The following is a 19,586-nucleotide window of genomic DNA, read 5'->3' on the forward strand; positions in this document are numbered from 1 at the left end:
TCATACCTCATACCTCACGCCAGACCTAAATGATTAACCTTGAAGGTCGTGTAATCGCATTGCTGTTTCCTATCAGAGATCATGTCTGGAATCACTCATACATTTGTTCATAAAGACCTTGAGTGATCATTCAAAGGTATGGAATGGACACATCACAACCATTTGTTTTGTGAGATGTGTAAACAAGGTTAATGGAAGGTTACGGTTGGTTGTAATTTGTCATGCTGTGGTTTCACATGTTATAATTCATGATGAAGAGAGCTCTGTATTTTGGAGAAACGCTCATTGTGGCCTTTAGGATTTGGATTGAGTTTTCTGTTCATTAACAATATAAGTGTGCTGATACAGTCTGTATACAATTATAGTTATTAAGATTCGTAAGTGGGATGCCGAAAATGTAAAGATGTTCATGTATTTCGGACTAGACTGACATGACGAGTCTCACCCTATCTCATCTGGATCTACATACAATTCTAGAAGCTCTGAGGTCAGAGAAGCCACATATTGGTTTCAGCGTACTGCTATTGCCTAGGATATTTTCCAGCTAACTGCACAGCAGGCACTTTAAAACACATAAATTATATCTGCACAAATTCCTGGTTCTGACTCTGGGTTGAGTGAAGAAATGAATTCTGGGTTACACTAAGTGGACAGTTGCTTTCTGAAGTCTGCAGTTTAGTGCATTTTGCACATTGCGCAATGCACAAACACTCCACAGGAATCCAGTCTGGAAAAAGTCTTGCCAGGATGTTGATATGGGGTTGTTACGGTGGTTTTTGATGGGTTGCTATGCGGTTGCTAGGGTATTCTGAGTGGTTGGTTGCTTACTGGCTGGAGTTGTTTTGTTGTATTGTTCACCAAGTAAAAATCATATGACCGATGGCTTAGAAAAGTCAAAGCAATTCTAAATGATTTTACTGCTCTGAAATGAGGTATAATGGATTAGAGGTTATGAAGTAACTGCTCATCATGCACTCTCATAAACAAACAGTGCATCACCTCCTCAAGTGTGCTGCTATCTACTGGTTTCATGGAGATTCTGCATTCATCTAAATCCCCTCCCAATGTCTCTTTGCAATAAATCTAAATCTGTTGAATGCTTTTAATTAGAGTAGGAGTGGAAGCCAATTAAAGTTTATGTGTAGTGCATGTGTTTGCTTCTTTTTATTAAGTGCAGACACATGATAACACTTATGAAATTACCTCTTTGGATAGTCCCATATGCACAAACAAAAAATTAGCAGGTCAGATGTCAAAAGATGTTTTTCATTTTTTTATTACTTTGTTTGACACGACAACCCTGCACACAGGGAGAAATATTGGATCAGGCCACACAATGCATAAACAGATGTTGAGAAAAAACAAGAACCAGGTCAAGAATAAAATCATTTTAAAAAGATATCTGTTGTTACAAAATATAATTGAACTAGATTTTTTAGACTTTTCAAATATTGCCTGGATTAAAGAGGTTTAACAATAAACCCAGCCTCCTTAAAGGGATAGTTCACCCAAAAATGAAAATACTCATTACTCACCCTCATGTTGTTCCAAATCCATAAGACCTTTGTTCATCTTTGGAACACAAATTAGTATATTTCTGATGAAATCTGAGAGATTTCTGACCCTGCATTGACAGCAACACAACTGACACATTCAAGGCCCAGTAAGGTAGTAAGGACATCATAATTTTAAGAAGCTACAAGAATAATTTTTGTGCACAAAGAAAACAACATTTTCTCTTCTGTGTCAGTCTTCGAAACGCATTCACGAGAGTACCACGCATGTGGCACTGCTGATGCAGGAGCCGGCGTTCTGACGTAGAACCCGGATGCTCAGCACCTTGTTTACAAGCAGAGGAATGCACACACACGCGTTGTAAGGAACGTGCATCAAATACTGACACAGAAGAGAAGGAATTGCTGAATAAATCTTCACACAGATCCAACATCCATCCATGTTGAATCCATCTTCACACAGATCTTCAACAGATCACTGGAGCTGTGCGAAGTCCCTTCATGCTTCAAACGCTCCACCATCATCCCCGTCCCAAAGAAACCCAAAATTACTGGACTTAATGACCACAGACCTGTGGCTATAACGTCTGTGGTCATGAAGTCTTTTGAAAGACTGGTGCTGGCCCACCTGAAGGACATCACTGGACCCTTGCTGGATCCTCTTCAGTTTGCCTACAGAGCAAACAGGTCTGTGGACGATGCAGTAAACATGGGACTACATTATGTTCTGCAACATCTAGACAGACCAGGGACTTACAGTATGTGACACGGACTATTTTAACTATGTCTTTACTACCTTTCTGGGCCTTGAACGTGGTAGTTGCGTTGCTGTCTATGCAAGGACAGAAAGCTCTCAGATGTCTTTAAAATGATCTTAATTTGTGTTCCGAAGATGAACAAAGTTCTTACGGGTTTGGAACAACATGAGGGTGAGTAAATAATGACAGAATTTTCATTTTTGGGTGAACTATCCCTATAAATTCCTTCATTGTTTAACTCTTTGTGCTGTGCTGAAACTGTTTTTCTTCAGTTACCACAGGTTTTGTTTTTCTTTTTTGGAACTGATTGATTGCAGGCCTAATTTATTTGAGCTGATACACCTCAGCCTTTTAGTACAAAAATTGTAAATTTTATCAGCGTTCAGTCAAAAATGAGGTGCAGGTGCTCGATCAAAGAGACCTATGAACAATCAGTTCCAAAAAGAAAAAAACAAAACCGTGCTAATTGAAAGAAAGCAAGTTGACAAAGAAATTATATATTATAATAGGTATATCATTATGGTGGTTTTACAAGCAATTTTTTGGCCATTTTTGACCAGGAACACTACAACAAGGTGGGAAAGAAATCCTAAAGTATAAAAGTATCCATATTTGTCATACATTGTGTGAGCAAAGTAAGTAAGTTAACGCATTTTCAGGAAAAAGAAAACCCTCTTTGGTTCAAAATGACTGGAACATGACATGAGAGTAAATTCTAAAAATATTTTAATAAAAATATTCTATAGAGATGTAAAAGTATTTTGCAAGCCCTATTTTGAAGAGGTTAAGTCACAATCTACGTTTCCACATCTTCCTCACTGCCAGAGCTCGCGTTGTCTTGACCTGTTAATGGGTGGAGTTGATGAGTAGTATGAACAGGTAAAGGTGTGCGTCAGTGCGCTCTCATCTCTACTCACTATCGGACCCCTCAAAACATTTTGCAACACAGCTGTTGTGGACTTAACACGAAATACTAGCCTGCATAATGCTGAAGAAAACGCAAGGCTCGGCCGACGTGGACGCGTCGCACATTCTTGTGAAGGGGCCCGAGTTTTTGAGGAGACAGATGGAGCGAGAAAGCGAGGCGAATAAAGGACGCGTCAGTGCGGTGGAGAGGTTGGCAGCCACTAAACCTCAATATGTAAAAAGCCAACAAGTGGAACCGGTTATCAGCATTGGGTCTGCCTCCGTGAGCAGCCAAGGGTCTTTAAACGGACTCGGTTCCGTTAATAACACCGCTAATGTTGATGTTGAGGATACACAGTCGCCTGAAGAAGATAGTAATGTGGTGAGACGGAGCAGCTCGAAGAAACGAGACTCGATTTTACTATACAGACAAAAGTGTGAACTCTTAAGAGGATCGCCTGGCGGGAGTAGGAGATTGATGAAAAAGTCGCTATTCGCTATTAAAGACAAGACAAACGCGTTTGAGGCGCGCGGTGGTGAATGCGCCACACGTAAAGCCACTCGGGTAACTTTACCCATCTCAAACGGGCACTCAGGTGAGACAAACGGTGAGCCGAAAGGACCTCCTCACAGGAAAGTCACTGAAACCCAGGAGCAGGAGCGCAGGAGCCGCAGGGGGGGAACAACATGAGGGTGAGTAAATAATGACAGAATTTTCATTTTTGGGTGAACTATCCCTATAAATTCCTTCATTGTTTAACTCTTTGTGCTGTGCTGAAACTGTTTTTCTTCAGTTACCACAGGTTTTGTTTTTCTTTTTTGGAACTGATTGATTGCAGGCCTAATTTATTTGAGCTGATACACCTCAGCCTTTTAGTACAAAAATTGTAAATTTTATCAGCGTTCAGTCAAAAATGAGGTGCAGGTGCTCGATCAAAGAGACCTATGAACAATCAGTTCCAAAAAGAAAAAAACAAAACCGTGCTAATTGAAAGAAAGCAAGTTGACAAAGAAATTATATATTATAATAGGTATATCATTATGGTGGTTTTACAAGCAATTTTTTGGCCATTTTTGACCAGGAACACTACAACAAGGTGGGAAAGAAATCCTAAAGTATAAAAGTATCCATATTTGTCATACATTGTGTGAGCAAAGTAAGTAAGTTAACGCATTTTCAGGAAAAAGAAAACCCTCTTTGGTTCAAAATGACTGGAACATGACATGAGAGTAAATTCTAAAAATATTTTAATAAAAATATTCTATAGAGATGTAAAAGTATTTTGCAAGCCCTATTTTGAAGAGGTTAAGTCACAATCTACGTTTCCACATCTTCCTCACTGCCAGAGCTCGCGTTGTCTTGACCTGTTAATGGGTGGAGTTGATGAGTAGTATGAACAGGTAAAGGTGTGCGTCAGTGCGCTCTCATCTCTACTCACTATCGGACCCCTCAAAACATTTTGCAACACAGCTGTTGTGGACTTAACACGAAATACTAGCCTGCATAATGCTGAAGAAAACGCAAGGCTCGGCCGACGTGGACGCGTCGCACATTCTTGTGAAGGGGCCCGAGTTTTTGAGGAGACAGATGGAGCGAGAAAGCGAGGCGAATAAAGGACGCGTCAGTGCGGTGGAGAGGTTGGCAGCCACTAAACCTCAATATGTAAAAAGCCAACAAGTGGAACCGGTTATCAGCATTGGGTCTGCCTCCGTGAGCAGCCAAGGGTCTTTAAACGGACTCGGTTCCGTTAATAACACCGCTAATGTTGATGTTGAGGATACACAGTCGCCTGAAGAAGATAGTAATGTGGTGAGACGGAGCAGCTCGAAGAAACGAGACTCGATTTTACTATACAGACAAAAGTGTGAACTCTTAAGAGGATCGCCTGGCGGGAGTAGGAGATTGATGAAAAAGTCGCTATTCGCTATTAAAGACAAGACAAACGCGTTTGAGGCGCGCGGTGGTGAATGCGCCACACGTAAAGCCACTCGGGTAACTTTACCCATCTCAAACGGGCACTCAGGTGAGACAAACGGTGAGCCGAAAGGACCTCCTCACAGGAAAGTCACTGAAACCCAGGAGCAGGAGCGCAGGAGCCGCAGGGGGGTGGCGCGCTCCAGCTCTGACATCAGCTCGCGCTACTCAAAAAACTTCGCGGACTTCGACGCGTTCTTCAAATACTGCGGGCTCGAGGGTGACGTCATCGAGTACCTGGGACGAGAGAACTTCTCCGCGCGCTCAGAAGACCTCAGCTCCAAAATCCGGAGCATCAGTGTCTCGACTTCAGATGACGGGTTCTCGAGGAGCAGCGACGGCCTGCAGGAGGAGGAGCTGAAGGAGACTGTGCGTCAGGGGTCGTCGGTGGTCGAGCGCAACGCTCGGATCATCAAGTGGCTTTACAGTTGCAGAAATGCGGCGGAGTTGGGAAAGACTCTTCGAGATCTGGATTAAAGGGGTCATATGATGCGAAGTTTCCCTTTCTCTTTGGAGTGTTACAAGCTCTTGGTGCATAAAGCAGATCTGTAAAGTTGCAAAGACTAAAGTCTCAAATCCAAAGAGATATTCTTTATAAAAGTTAAGAGTCAACCACTCCTACCTAAAACTGCTCGTTCTAACACGCCACCACATATCTACATCACTATGTGGAAATATTAGCATAATGCATAGAATATTAGCATCATATGACCCCTTTAATTTGGGTCATGTTAAAAGCGCTGGTTTTGCCAGTATCATGCATAAAATGACCTGGCTAGCATCTGCTGTATATACAAACATCTGACAGACGTCTGTAAGATGTCAGTTTTACATACATTCTAAATCAAAAACATCTTGAAGACATCTAATAAACGTCTATTTGCCATCTGATAGACGTCATATTGCAGATGAGCAAACACTCTAAAATGCGTCTTGCAGATGTAAATGCAGATGTCAAATAGATGTCTCTGATATACGTGTGCTGTGATCCCTTGACTCTGTAAACATCTTCGTATTTAGCCAATCAGGGACTCTCTCTGCCTGATTGAGTTGGCTGACATGTTCATTTCCTTCATATTCAACTAACTGGCTAATTCACCAAGTTCTTATGAGGTTTTAGAATGGTGGTTTAAGATTTGTGAGTAGGTCTGTGGTTAATATTTTGTTGTACAAATTTATACCTTACACCTGAAAGCATCTGTAACAAATTGCTATTTAGGGACAACAACAGTTTTGTCAAGCACATACACGTCCTTGTGGTAGTTTTAGTCTTTCTTTAGCAGCTTGTTAGTGTGTAATTTATGTTGACATTAATATTTCTTAAGGGAATGCTAAGTACAGACCGTATTTTACTCATAAATCCAAAACCGCCATTCTAAAAACCCATAGGAAATTCCAAAGAGAACACATGGCTGTTAATTAATGGCTAATTATCTGGCTGGTTTTAGGACCTCAAACTGCTGTATTGGTTGGTTAAGCCTTTTGTACATGCCAGTACTTGATCCTGGTTACGTATTCCAGATATCATGTTACTTGATTTTGTAATATATTAAAAATCTGATTTGTTTTTTTTAGAAAAGAATTTCAGTTGCATTTTATTTCGGTAGTGTTATGTGAAAACCAACTTTGCACATGAATATATATGGATACAGTATAGTTTACAGAGACAAATGACGTTCAAGCCAAACAGGCCATCAAGCCTGTCAGCTATTGAATGCAGAGGGTAGCACCAAGCACTTCTGTCCATTGTTGTGCAACAACGGAAACGGTGAACAAAAAGCAAGTACATTCACACCCAATATGGGTGTATTTAATTTGTGCCACTGTCACTTTAGTTCAAAGATTAGGTGTCTGTTTATTCCGTCTGACTGCTGACTGTCTAGTCATATCTTCCCTGACTCAATATGCCTTGCAAATATGAAATGTATGAAATGGTATTTTAAGTAACTTGATAAAGTGTATGCATTGTTGAGTTAAACAACCTGACACGCTATTCAAAAATGCTATGTATGATCAAAACATTTTCTTACCTTTCTAGCACTGTTACCGTTATCTAAGAGTGTGTGCAGTTTACATTAGTATTTGTAAATCTGTTGGATTATAGCTCTTGTATTTTTAAATATATTTCAAGAAGTAGATATTGGCACAAGTATTTTAATGACCATAAATGCATATTTATAGTGAAAAAGCAACACAGGTTTTACAGATGTTACTTAACTGAACCCAGTGTTTCTTTTCATCATTCTGCACATGACTGAAGATTTGGCAACTGGCTTTTTTTTTTCTTTACCCATTGTTTTCACACGCACACAAAAACTTACCCCTCTGGACTCTCACATGCAGACTGTGGCAGGTTAGATCTTGCAGAGGGAGTGTTTGTGGCCTTTACACTACTTTAAAGGGGTCATATGATGCGATTTCAATTTTTCCTTTCTCTTTGGAGTATTTCAAGCTCTTGGTGCATAAAGAAGATCTGTAAAGTTGCAAAGACTAAAGTCTCAAATCCAAAGAGATATTCTTTATAAAAGGTAAGGGTTACCCACGCCTACCTAAAATGTCTCGTTCTAACACGCCCCCACATATCTACGTCACTATGTGGGAAGATTTGCATAACGCCGCCCAAATGTTCACGCAAAGAAAAAAGGCGTAGCTTTTATTCTCGCTGTAGTATTGTTGCCATCGCCATGTCGTGAAGAACTGTGTGTTTCGTTGTAAAAGCGAAAGTACTTTGTTTGGTCTTCCAAAAGTGGACGATATCCGCTTCGTCATGCTTAGAGCTGATCCGTGCTGGTCGCTGAGGAAATACATCAACTTAGTGCTGTGGATCGCCGGATCGGCTTTCACTGTGGACGAAGCGGATTCCAGTCCGGGGTCGTCACATGTGGTTGCTGCTCCTTCGTCGAATCCGCCGGCCGCGCCGTTCTCAAGCCTGCGTCTCTGCGAAACTACTTTGTTTGGTCTTCCAAAAGAGGACACAATTACAAATCAGTGGTTAAGTTGTATTTACAACACTGTTCCAGAACTGATCCTGGAAGAGTAGACTACAATGCCGGCTGTTCTGACTCACAGTCTGTAAGTACGTTTTCATTTAAAGAATTTGCCACTGATGATTCAAACGCGAGTTTTGAGCAGTGTAGAGTAGCGCTTGTTGTTTGTAATTTCTCAGTTCACAAATGCAGACATGGTTTTATGTTTACGCGGCGCGATGCAACGCAACGCGTAAAAGGACAGTATAAGTCATTATAATCAGTAATTATGTCCCCACTGGATGCAACAAATGCCTCATTTGTAATGTGTTTTCATGTTTTTTGTTTCGTTGCTCCGGCCGGGACACGGCATCAACAGTATGGTAGGGGCGCATTTCCGTCACACACGTCAGGTATTCGGCCAATCACAACGCACTGAATAGCTGGCCAATCAGAGCACACCTCGCTTTTCAGACCGATGAGCTTTGTAAAAATCGACGTGTTTCAAAAAGGCGGGGCATAGAGGAGAAACAATAATGTACAGTATGTGGAAAATAATGTTTTTTTAACTTTAAACTGCATAAACACATTTCATTACACCAAATACACAAAATAATGACCCCTTTAAATAATTTTTGGAAATGCAAGGTTTTTTGGCTTCCAGCTGTGGATGCATGTCAGAATTATTCTCATTTTTGCTTTACATATACAAACTGACAAGTTTTTCTAAACACGTCAAAAACAAAAGAGCAGGATGTATGACTGTTGTTGGCATTTGTGTCTTTTATAAAAATTATGAAGTAAGAAACATTTTAGCTGATGTCCATTCTATTCAGATGGTACAAATAAAAAAAATATTCAGGGGTCATGAAGCCTTACTGGAACATAATAATTTATTGGCACCACACACACACACACACACACACACACATAAGTTACTTGCTATGTTCACTAATGCTTCTAAGCATTTATGTACACAGTATGTAATTTTCTGCTTGGCCTTCTCACTGGTTCAAATGGCATGACTTCTAATACCCTGCAGCCTGGTGTAGACTTTCATCTAGGTGGGGCTTTACTTGACACAAATATGAGTCAAATGTCACATAAGGAAATTGATGCAAGGCATATATATCAGGACTTAGTTCACCCCAAAATGAAAAACTCTCATCATTTGCACACCCTCCACCTGTTCCAAACTCATATGAGTTTCTTTCTACTGTTGAACACAAAAGAAGATATTTTGAAGAATGTTGGTAACCAAACAGTTGACGGCAGCCATTGACTTCCATAGTATGAAAAAAATAATACTATAAAAGTCAACGGGGACCTGTTTGGTCAACTGTTTGGTTACCGACATTCCTTAAAACAGCTTCTTTTGTGTTCAACAGATACAGGTTTGGAAGAAATTTCTGTAAATTGAGTAAATGACGACAGAATTTTTCTGAATTTTTGGGTGAACTAGGCCTATCTATTCTAAGTCAAATGACCAAATAGTTGTTTTCTGTAGCAGATAGCTAGACACCTAGTTAGGAAATTGTTTTGAATAGTGTCCTTCATATAAACATAAAACCTATATCCAATATTGTCATATTTGGTAATAACTGTGGAGTGAGCACAATGAAACCACACTGACACACATTCAGATAAAGGTTAACTATACAGTATAATAAAGACCGGTTTCAGTTGAACTGTTTTTAGTTTTTAGACAGGTTTTAGTTTAACAGACTTCATCTTATGTACTTCATCAATGCACACAAAATAGTTAATAAAATAAACTAAAAACTCAAATATAAATATAATATTAAAAATACAGTAAGTATTAAAATGCAATATAATACAATTGTATAACTACGATGAAATACAAGAATACATTAGAAATAAGACATGATTAAAATTAAGAATTTACAGCTTTACATTTTCTAGCTGCTGTTCATTGTCTTGTTGTTGTTGTTTTTTTTAATAATTTGGTTTTTATCTCACAAAGCTTTACTCACGGCTGGCTGAGGGGATTTGCAAATCAACCTATTTATTCCTTCTATCTAAAACCAAGCAGTGAAATGTTTACTTCAGTTTATTCCATCGTTCATTCTCTCCATTTCCCTTCCCCCATCACAAAATCAAAACATGACAACATGTGCAGCGTCTGTGTCACGTGTAAGAAACTGCAGCCGCAGAGAGCTCGGAATAAATCGGACAGTGATCGACAGGGCCGAGAACCAATCAGCTTGGGAATTCCGGGTAGCAACAAAATAAATACAAACACGGCGGCCAATCACAAACGATGAGAGGCGTGCCTTACATTCCGCTTTTCTGAATGTTTACTTCCGTCAATATTCAAAGAAACGAAGAAAATAATCACATAACAAAGGACTCGCTGTAAGTAAAGTTAAATATACGTTTATTATGAATACAAATACAGGATTTTGCGAGTAAAACAACGATAGAGGTAGAGATTTGAGCTGTCTTTAGTGTTTTGTCGACGCTTAAAAAGATAAGGTTCTTGGCAGGGTTTGCATTTGAGCAAATTTATTGGCAGTAGTTGTTCAAGGAGCCAGAATCTCATCTACAATCTACAAATTAACATCAAAATGCGTTTTTGCGTTTACAAAGATAATGTTTTACATCAAGATTGTGAAATAAGGCTCTTAAACCTTGAGTGACTGTTATTGTGTGTTGTCTGATCAGATCAGGATGATATTGTTTCATCACGTGATATGTGATAAGCCTAAATTATAGTGGTTTGAGATAAGAGTCTCTTGTATTCAGATCTCTGCAGCAGGTGGAAGAAGATGCCGTTCTTGGGCCAAGACTGGAGATCACCAGGCTGGAGCTGGATCAAAACTGAGGATGGCTGGAAACGCTTTGAATATTTCAACCACAAACTGGGAGACAACATCAATGAACTTTCCTTGGAAGAGTAAGAAATGCTTTGAAATATTTCAGTGCAATGTAGTGACAGTTCTAGGGTGACAGTTTTGGGGTTCAAACCTACAGCCTTTCAGTTACCACCTCCGATCTTTAACCACAAGGCTACACCACCTCAGAAAAGCATTGAGGAACAGTCTAAAAAGGAAGTGTGTATGTGGCATGTGGGAAGTCAGATGTCCGTGTTTAGACCTGGTGTGTGTTATTTAAGCCGTCTGTGGTTATTGTCTGGAGTAGCGTAGAATAATAGCCAGCTGTGAACTGGTTTTGAATGCATTCAGACAATGATACACTGACTGAGCTAAAAACACCTTAGTCTGACCATGCTGTCATGGAAACAACAGATCTGAGGTCGGTCAGACAGACTACGAGGAAACATGAACATTTGAAACCGTCTGGATGTGTGAAGACGCAAGTAGGTGTTTGGATAGTTTTAGTGTACCTCTGCATCACATGTGATCTCTGTGTTAAATTTCACTAGACAATAGAGCGCACACTCACCTGTGTAAGCGAAAACATCTTCAGATCTTCAGAACTCGTTTAGCAATACTTGGATTAATAATGAAAGTTTATGTGTACTAGTTAGTGCTCCTAGCAGATAACAGTCTAAATTGCATGCTTGCCATCTGTTTATCACACGACCATATACTTTTTGTAGGTCACTCTGAATAATATGGCTTAAAAGGAAATGTAATGTCTAAAGCGTATTTTGTTATAGTCATAATAAACTTCACCTTATTAACTTTACAGATTGGACAATGACAAGGAGAATGTCTACGTGGGAGATGTCTGTGAAGTAGCTGCCAAGAAGAGAAAAAAAGACTTCTTCAACAACAACACTAAGTCACAGTGTAAAAATGATATAATATTTTATTACATCACACTTGATTATCAAAACAATAGTTTTCTTTAGACAGTGGGCCATTATACAGTTTAGTGTTCATTATACAAAAATATATGACCATAGAATGCTACAAGTGTCCAATCAAGTTTTCTAGAGAGCTGTGCAATGATTACTAATTTACTTTTTTTTTTTACATCTTAGCCAATCACAGATAAATGCAAATATAAACCTAAGCAGTTGAAAATTCTGTCATCATTTACTCACATCTACGCATTTCTTTCTTCTGTGGAACACAAAAGAACATATTTTGAAGGAAATTTGGTTAACCACACAGTTTCAGTTCCCATTGATTTGAAACTGTTTGGTTAGCAACATTTTTCAAAATATCTTCTTTTACGTTCCACAGAAAAAAGAATGCCATTCACGTTTGGAACAGTATAGGGGTGAGTAAGTGAGAGAATTTTCATTTTCACATACCTTTAAAGTTATAGTATATACAGTAGATGAAATTTATTTGATTGTTTTTCTCAGTTTTGTTCCAGGAGAGGTGGATCTACGTTCAGAAGGAGAGTACGCGAGAGGTGAGATGAATTATGTCATAGCATCAACATGTACAAGACTCAAAGAGTAGCAAACAAACAACATGAGTCATAGAACATTTGATGCCATTGTTTATATATCACAGTTCTTCCATCGGTAGTCTTTTCTAAGCTTTGTCAAATGTGAACCGTGTGTTTGTTGTTGCAGAGGCATGGGTACTGTACGCTTGGTGAGGCCTTCAATCGTCTAGACTTTTCCAGCGCCATTCAGGATGTGAGGCGCTTCAACTATGTGGTCAATGTAAGTAAGAACAATTGCAAGAATGCCTCTCTCCATTTGATTGACTTACTCTGCTTTCCTTCTGTATCCTCTCTCACGTTATCCACTGTGTTTACTTCTCTTAGCTTCTGCAGTTGATTGCCAAATCCCAGCTGACGTCTTTGAGTGGAGCTGCTCAGAAAAACTATTTCAATGTCCTGGAGAAGATTGTGAGAAAAAGTGAGCTGATCTTTTTTTTTTTCTGACTTTATCCAGTTGCATAGAAAATGCGGAAGACATATTGTCCTGATATATGTGCTTATACAAATGTACATGTATATTTGTTCATTTTTAATCGCGCAGTTCTGGACGACCATCAGAACCCACGTCTGATCAAGGCATTGTTGAATGATCTAAGCTCCGCGCTCTGCATCCTCATTCGAGAAGTTGGGAAGTCTGTGCTGATTGGCAACATCAACATTTGGGTCTGCCGTTTAGAAACCATCTTAAACTGGCAGCAGCAGCTCAACAATTTACAAATTCCAAAGGTAGTATTTTCATAATTTTCTTAGGGGTTAGGCGTGGGCAAAAGTGGGTCAGTGGGTTTTCTGAATGAGCACCAGAAAAGGAAAGATAAATTAATTAATTTGTATAAATGCACAGATCCGTTTCACAGTCAACACACATCTAGTTGTGAGTAGTGGGATGATTAATAAATAATATGATTATATTATTGTTCGATATCATGTAGCATTTTAAATTTTGTTACAGTATGCATTTATTATATAAAAAAATAAATGTCATCACATAATATATAATTCATATAAAATAATAAATAATAACCTTAAATTAATTATAAATCAATAAACTAATAAAACATTACTAAATAATAAATAATATATCACATGTATTTAAAGGGATAGTTCAATGAAAATTCTGTCATTAATTACTTACCCTCATGTTGTTCCAAACCCATAAGAGCTCCGTTCATCTTCGGAACACAAATTAAGATATTTTTGATGAATTCTGAGAGTTCTCTGACCCTCCCATAGACAGCAATGTAATGAACACGATCAAGGCCCAGAAACGTAGCAAGGACATCGGTAAAATAATCCATGTGACATCAGGGGTTCAGCTGTAATTTTACGAAGCTACGAGAATACTTTTTGTGTGCAAAAAAAAAAAAAAAAGGACTTTATTGACGAATTCTTGAATAAAGTTTTTTTCTTTTCTTTTGCGCACAAAAAGTATTCTCGTAGCTTCGTAAAATGACGGTTGAACACCTGATGTCACATGGATTATTTTACCGATCTCCTTGCTACGTTTCTGGACGTTGATCGTGTAAGGACACTTGCTGTCTATGGGAGGGTCAGAGAGCTGTCAGATGCCATCAAAAATATCTTAATTTGTGTTTTGAAGCTGAACGGAGGTCTTTTGGAACGACATGAGGGTAAGTAATTAGTAAAGTAAGGCCAAATGACTAAATATTATAAAAATGCAGAAAAATAATAATCAGTGGTAAAATATAATGCTAAATAGCCTATGTCTTGTTGCAGCAAGTTTCAAATGGCATGACGCTGAGTGACCTCCCTTTGCACATGCAAAACAACATCCTGTATAAGTTTAGTGATGCCTGTGATATCATCAATCTGGGACAAGCCACACCAACACTGCACATGCTCAGTGAGGACCGGCATCTGTGGAAGAAACTGTGCCAGTTTCATTTTGCTGAGAAACAGGTGAGGAATAAGACTTTATTAAGTCACTCATAAACAGTTCTAATTGGATGTTTCATCAGTTAGAGATACTGTCATTTACCATCACACACAAATCCACGTATACTATATATATCAATATTTCAAGTAGTCATGCTTCAAACTGAAGAATTGTCCATATATAATTGTCTGTTTAAGCACGTAATAATAACCATTTATCTTTGGAGATTAAAACTAGCTGAAAGTTGGGTCAGTGACCTAATTGACCACAAGATGGCAGTCAGGCTTGTTCATCACAGAGCTCTCTGTTTGTGTGTTCAGTTCTGCAGGCACTTGATTCTGTCAGAGAAGGGCCATGTGGACTGGAAGCTGATGTTTTTCACACTTCAGAAATACTACCCTCAGAAAGAACAGTACGGAGATACTCTGCAGTTCTGCAAGCACTGTAGCATCCTCTTCTGGAATGTAAGAAATCCTTATTTAAATGTCAAACATTCTGGTCTGTGAATAAACAGCAAGACATCCCTCCCTTACTATGTAGATTTAAGTGCTCTTCTCAAACGTTTCCCTTGTTGAAGCCCTGTACAGTATGTGCACACTTGATTGCTCCTACCCCTGCATGCTTTTTTTGTGTGTGCAAATGTCTTCTATAATTGCAGTTTGTGGGCAGAAAACCTTATAGCCACAGCTTATTATCAACATACAAGCATCAGTTTGTTCCAGTCATCTTTATTTAAAATATAGGGGACCAGTATATACTCTAGCGTTAAAACATTTGGGGTCAGTAAGATTTGTTAAATGTCTCTTATGCTTACCAAGTCTGAGCAAAAAAAGTGAAGTAATATCGTGCAATGTTTAAAATAATTTGAAAAACGAAGAAGGGTTGAATATATTTTCAGATGTAATTTACTTATGTGATGTCAAAGCAAAATCAGTCATTGCTTCAGTCGTGTCAAACGATCCTTCAGAAATCATTCTGATATGCTGATTTGCTGCTCAAGAAACATTTCGTATAATTATCAATGTTGAAAACATTGCAATGCTGCATAATATTTTTGTTGTGATACATGTTTTTCAGGATTCCTTGATGAATACGAAGTTCATACGAAAAGCATTTATTTGAAATAGAGATCTTTCGTAACATTGTAAATGTCATTACTGTCACTTTTGATCAGTTGAATGCATTTTTGTGAAAAAAATATTAATTTATTGAAGAAAATATTCTTTCTTGCCCCAAATGTTTGAGCAGTAGTTCTATTGTATTGTCCTCTTTTCTTTTCTTTTTTTGGTTCCTCATTGCGTTCTCAGAGAATTCATTTGTTCTTTAAGCACAGAAAGATGGGAGATGAACAGCAAAAAGAGGCGGGATATGTGAAGGATTGTTCGTTAAAAAAGGAAAAAAAGAAAACAAACTTGCTTTTGGGAAAGACAAACTGAAGCGAAATGTGTCCGGGAGATCCTAAGCAGAGGTTATCTTGTCTTTTCATGTATGTATTTTCATTTCTATACCAATGAAATGCACGTCAGAAGTAGTCGTAGGTTAATGTTTACGTGGGTTCTCGTGTCGTTTTGTCATGCTGTGCGTATATATTTGATGCGTCAACACTAAAGTGTACATTTGCTGCACAAAACAACTTTTTACGATACACTTTTGTCAAATCTGTTGCGAGGGCAGATGGAAAATCTAATGTAAGCTTTGCTATTTATGAACAAATGTATTTTATATCCTTTCTCTGAACTTTGTAATATTCCTTTGCTATTCCAGTAATATAAATGTCATTGAAATGGGTTAAGTGTAGGATGTGTTTGGTACGATCAAGCATTTGCAAGAAACATCGTTACCTAAAATAAGTAAAACTTTTGGGAAATAGGTCTTGTGATTTTTTTGGTGCCCAGAAAAAAGACCGATAGAGAGCAAGGCCTAGGAATAGTTCACCAAAAATGAAAATGTGCTTAACATTTACAAACCCACAGGCCATCCAAGATGTAGGTGAGTTTGTTTCTTCCATCAGAACAGATTTGGAGAAACTAAGCATTACATCACTTGCTCACTAATGGATCCTCTGCAGTGAATGGGTGCCGTCAGAATGAGTCCAAACAGCTGATAAAACATCCCTATAATCCACATGACTTCAGTATATCAATTAATGTCTTGTGAAAAGTTGTAAAATACAAATCCATCATTAAGACGCTTTAACTTTAAACTCTTACTTCCAGCTAAAATACGAGTTGTTTATCCAAAATATTGCTTTCTTCAGTGAAAAGGACATCTTGTCTGAATCAGGAGAGAAATATGAACAGATCATGCTTGATTTAACTGTGAAAACAGTCCAAAACGGCTCTAAATAAAATATGTGGATTTTGTTTTTCAGAAACTTTTTGTGGGGGAAAAAATGCTCGAGTACAAAGTAACTTTTTATTCCGATTCACCAACTTATCTGAACCCCTGGAACAACATTTTATTATTTGCATTTCAATCATAATACAGAAAAAAAAAATCATTCAGTAGTATCGAGCTAGAAATCTAAAAGATTCTCGCAAAGGCCCAAAATATAAAGAGCAAAATCTGAAACTAACCATTTTTAATCATCTTTCAAAGTTAAACACATTGGTAGACTAATTATATAAAGCTACTTTGAACAACTAAGAGCAGCAAACCCACTTACTTTCAGAATCCGATTATAAATAATCTCCTAAAATCAGTAATAAGACTCTCAGACATGTTCTTCTAGCAAACCAAAGATCTTAGGCTGTTCAATGGCATCGGCCAAAGGGTTATAAAATACATTTTATATTGGACTTATAAATGAGTATTGTCATTTTTATCGTGTTGGAAGAGAATAACTGGTTAAGATGTTGTGATCACAATACAAAATGAATTTTAAGTCGAGGCACAGCAAAGAAGAATACTTCATGATAAAATGGCACAGCTCTTGAGGTCTTTGGAAGGCTTCAAATATTAAGGTTTGTAACGGTAATCGTTACCATAAGAAATCTGGATACTCATCCAACCTGCTTCAGAACTTAGTTTCAATCCTAGAAGACTGTGTTTTCCCCAAATGAATCCAATAACTATAATTAGCTGTTTGATGAAAGCTCCAAATCTCCAGCGACAGGACCGAGCACATACACATTCAATTTATAGCTGTTCCTTGTATGTCTCATCAAGTCACAGTAAGCTCTTCTTGTGACTGAATAGTGGCACCACTGAATAAATTGTAAGCATGATCAAAATAGCAAGTAGTTTGGGATTATAGCAAGAAAATCATTGCATAGAGTAATTACAGTACATTATGATTGTGAAACAGCAGGCAGTAGATCTACACTGATCAGTGGAAGGCGTTTCACTCTTCAACTACATAGTGAAATAAATTAATGACAAGTCACAAGTGAATCAAAGATTCAAGCATTACATACAAAGCATCGATCTATTGTCAGGAGCGAGTTTGTCGATTGAGACGCGCCCTCTGTCTCGATGGGTACTGCAGTGTGCACTAATAAAACGTGGATTTAAAGAGACAGAGTTCACCTACAAAATGAATATTCTGTCGTCGTTTATTCACCCTTATGTCACCCCAAACCAGTTTGATTTTATTCTGTGAAAAAGAGAAGAATAGCAGAATGTCCTGACTGACTTTTCATACAATGACTTCAGAAGGATGAATGGAGACTTATTGCTTTATTCAACGACATTGGCTGTTTCTCACATAATATCTGAACTGTAATTTGGAATATATATTATGAGACTTTATTGTAATTTTAGCAGCTACCATGTCTACCGAATAGACAATAGACCTTGGTCAGGACAGTGCCATATTTATTTTTTAACAGGGATAAAAACGAGGTTGTGAGGGATAGAAGTAGCACAGCGCGTTCAATGTATTGTACAGCCATTTAAAAACATGCCGATTGCTAACCCTTCGAAATGTCTTTCTGAAAAACTTTTGGTAGACAAAAACTTAATAAAACAGTTTCGAAAGATGTGAAATTTATGTGATTAGGACCTGTATACAGTACATGCCATTGTAAAGACTGCAAAGTCTATCCCTCACAGCCACGTTATCATCTGCGTTAAATTCAATATGGCGTCTGACTGAGGTTTATGCTTCTTGGGACATTCTGCTATTCTTCATCTTTTGTGTTCAACATAACAGGTTTGAAGAACATTTTAAAAATCAGGTTTGGAATGACATGAGGGTGAATAAATGATCTTCATTTTTGGTTGAACTCTCCCTTTGAGTGTTTAAATGTCTTTTATAGCCTTTAAAAGTAATGTACTAAACAGCATGGTGATTAACTAGGAGTACATCCAGTGATTTCTCTGAAGTAGCTCCATTCAAACGTTGGACACGCATTTTATATCAAATGGAAAAGTGACAAATCATTCAATCAGGCACTCTTGGTCTGAGGGTCCTACTCTTCACATCAGTGGGCTATCCAATTAAGAGTTGGTATACACGGGCGTGTGGCCATCCTCACAGACATTAATATGTCAATCATTTTAGCCCCTCCCAATTACTTTCTGATAGGCTGGCTGGACTTCGGCGGCGAACGGCAGCTAATTTATCTCGTGCCCGAGCCGCCCACTGGGCAGGGCCGCCCGTCTGTGATTCAGTCAGACTAGAGTAACGAGACGAGTCCTCCTCTGAACCCAAGCCAACCCAGGACGGTAAACCCAGAGAATGCGGCAGAGACAGCGACAGAGGGGAGGACAGCGGGGATGAGTCGCTCCTCTTCTTCTCCAGCTCATTTTTTTCCTCCTCCATTCCATCATTCAGCTGAGGCGGCTCCCAGCCCTCAATCTTGTCGATCTTCCTCGTGGGTGTGATTTGCTTCATCGTCATCGTGATGCTGTCCCACAGACAGTGTGCTTTGTCTTTTTCTGGGTGCGCTTTACTCTTGTCATCCTCCCAGTTTTTCTTAGCAGACCTGAGAGAGAATGAAGAAGCCTGATTTATTATAAAGTGAAAATATTTTACCATAAAAAATTATCAACACCTCTGGTACTGCTTGGATGATAAAGTGATATTGATAAAGTTCAATAATTAAACAAATTAAGCGAATTCCAAGAAATTTCAGCAACTACATATATATATATATATATATACACACACACACACACACACACACACACACACACACACACACACACACACACACACAGAGACAGACACACAGACACACA

At 38.5% G+C, this 19,586-nt stretch overlaps 3 protein-coding genes across 5 annotated transcripts in view; 2 read left to right on the plus strand and 1 right to left on the minus strand.

The window, feature by feature from the left end:
• Positions 1 to 77: 77 nt before the first annotated feature.
• LOC107593986 (F-box only protein 25-like) lies at positions 78 to 15,100 on the plus strand. 3 transcript variants are annotated; one of them, XM_016283907.1, is made up of 9 exons: positions 78 to 136; positions 10,886 to 11,036; positions 11,795 to 11,895; positions 12,420 to 12,469; positions 12,636 to 12,728; positions 12,833 to 12,926; positions 13,050 to 13,234; positions 14,243 to 14,425; positions 14,723 to 15,100. In XM_016283907.1, the coding sequence occupies exons 2-9, from the start codon at positions 10,909 to 10,911 to the stop codon at positions 14,906 to 14,908; spliced, it is 1,020 nt and encodes a 339-aa protein (XP_016139393.1). In that variant the 5' UTR covers positions 78 to 136; positions 10,886 to 10,908; the 3' UTR covers positions 14,909 to 15,100. The 3 variants fall into 3 exon arrangements, with proteins under 3 accessions (XP_016139393.1, XP_016139392.1, XP_016139391.1); XM_016283906.1 differs by lacking the exon at positions 78 to 136 and adding an exon at positions 5,937 to 6,932; XM_016283905.1 differs by lacking the exon at positions 78 to 136 and adding an exon at positions 10,317 to 10,495 and having other exon boundaries at positions 14,723 to 15,099.
• Positions 3,157 to 5,681, plus strand: LOC107593987 (protein FAM110C-like). Its single transcript, XM_016283909.1, has 2 exons — positions 3,157 to 3,826; positions 5,255 to 5,681. The coding sequence occupies exons 1-2, from the start codon at positions 3,258 to 3,260 to the stop codon at positions 5,628 to 5,630; spliced, it is 945 nt and encodes a 314-aa protein (XP_016139395.1). The 5' UTR covers positions 3,157 to 3,257; the 3' UTR covers positions 5,631 to 5,681.
• Positions 15,101 to 18,590: 3,490 nt separating the features above from the next.
• LOC107594029 (testis development-related protein-like) overlaps positions 18,591 to 19,586 on the minus strand; it is a 13,078-nt gene continuing 12,082 nt past the window's right edge. Inside the window, exon 4 of the mRNA XM_016283957.1 lies at positions 18,591 to 19,330. Coding sequence (XP_016139443.1) covers positions 18,898 to 19,330 — 433 coding nt within the window. The 3' untranslated portion in view covers positions 18,591 to 18,897. The remainder of the gene's footprint in view (positions 19,331 to 19,586) is intronic.

This window comes from Sinocyclocheilus grahami, unplaced genomic scaffold, assembly GCF_001515645.1.
Source record: "Sinocyclocheilus grahami isolate Dianchi unplaced genomic scaffold, SAMN03320097.WGS_v1.1 scaffold178.1, whole genome shotgun sequence".
Lineage (NCBI taxonomy): Eukaryota > Metazoa > Chordata > Actinopteri > Cypriniformes > Cyprinidae > Sinocyclocheilus > Sinocyclocheilus grahami.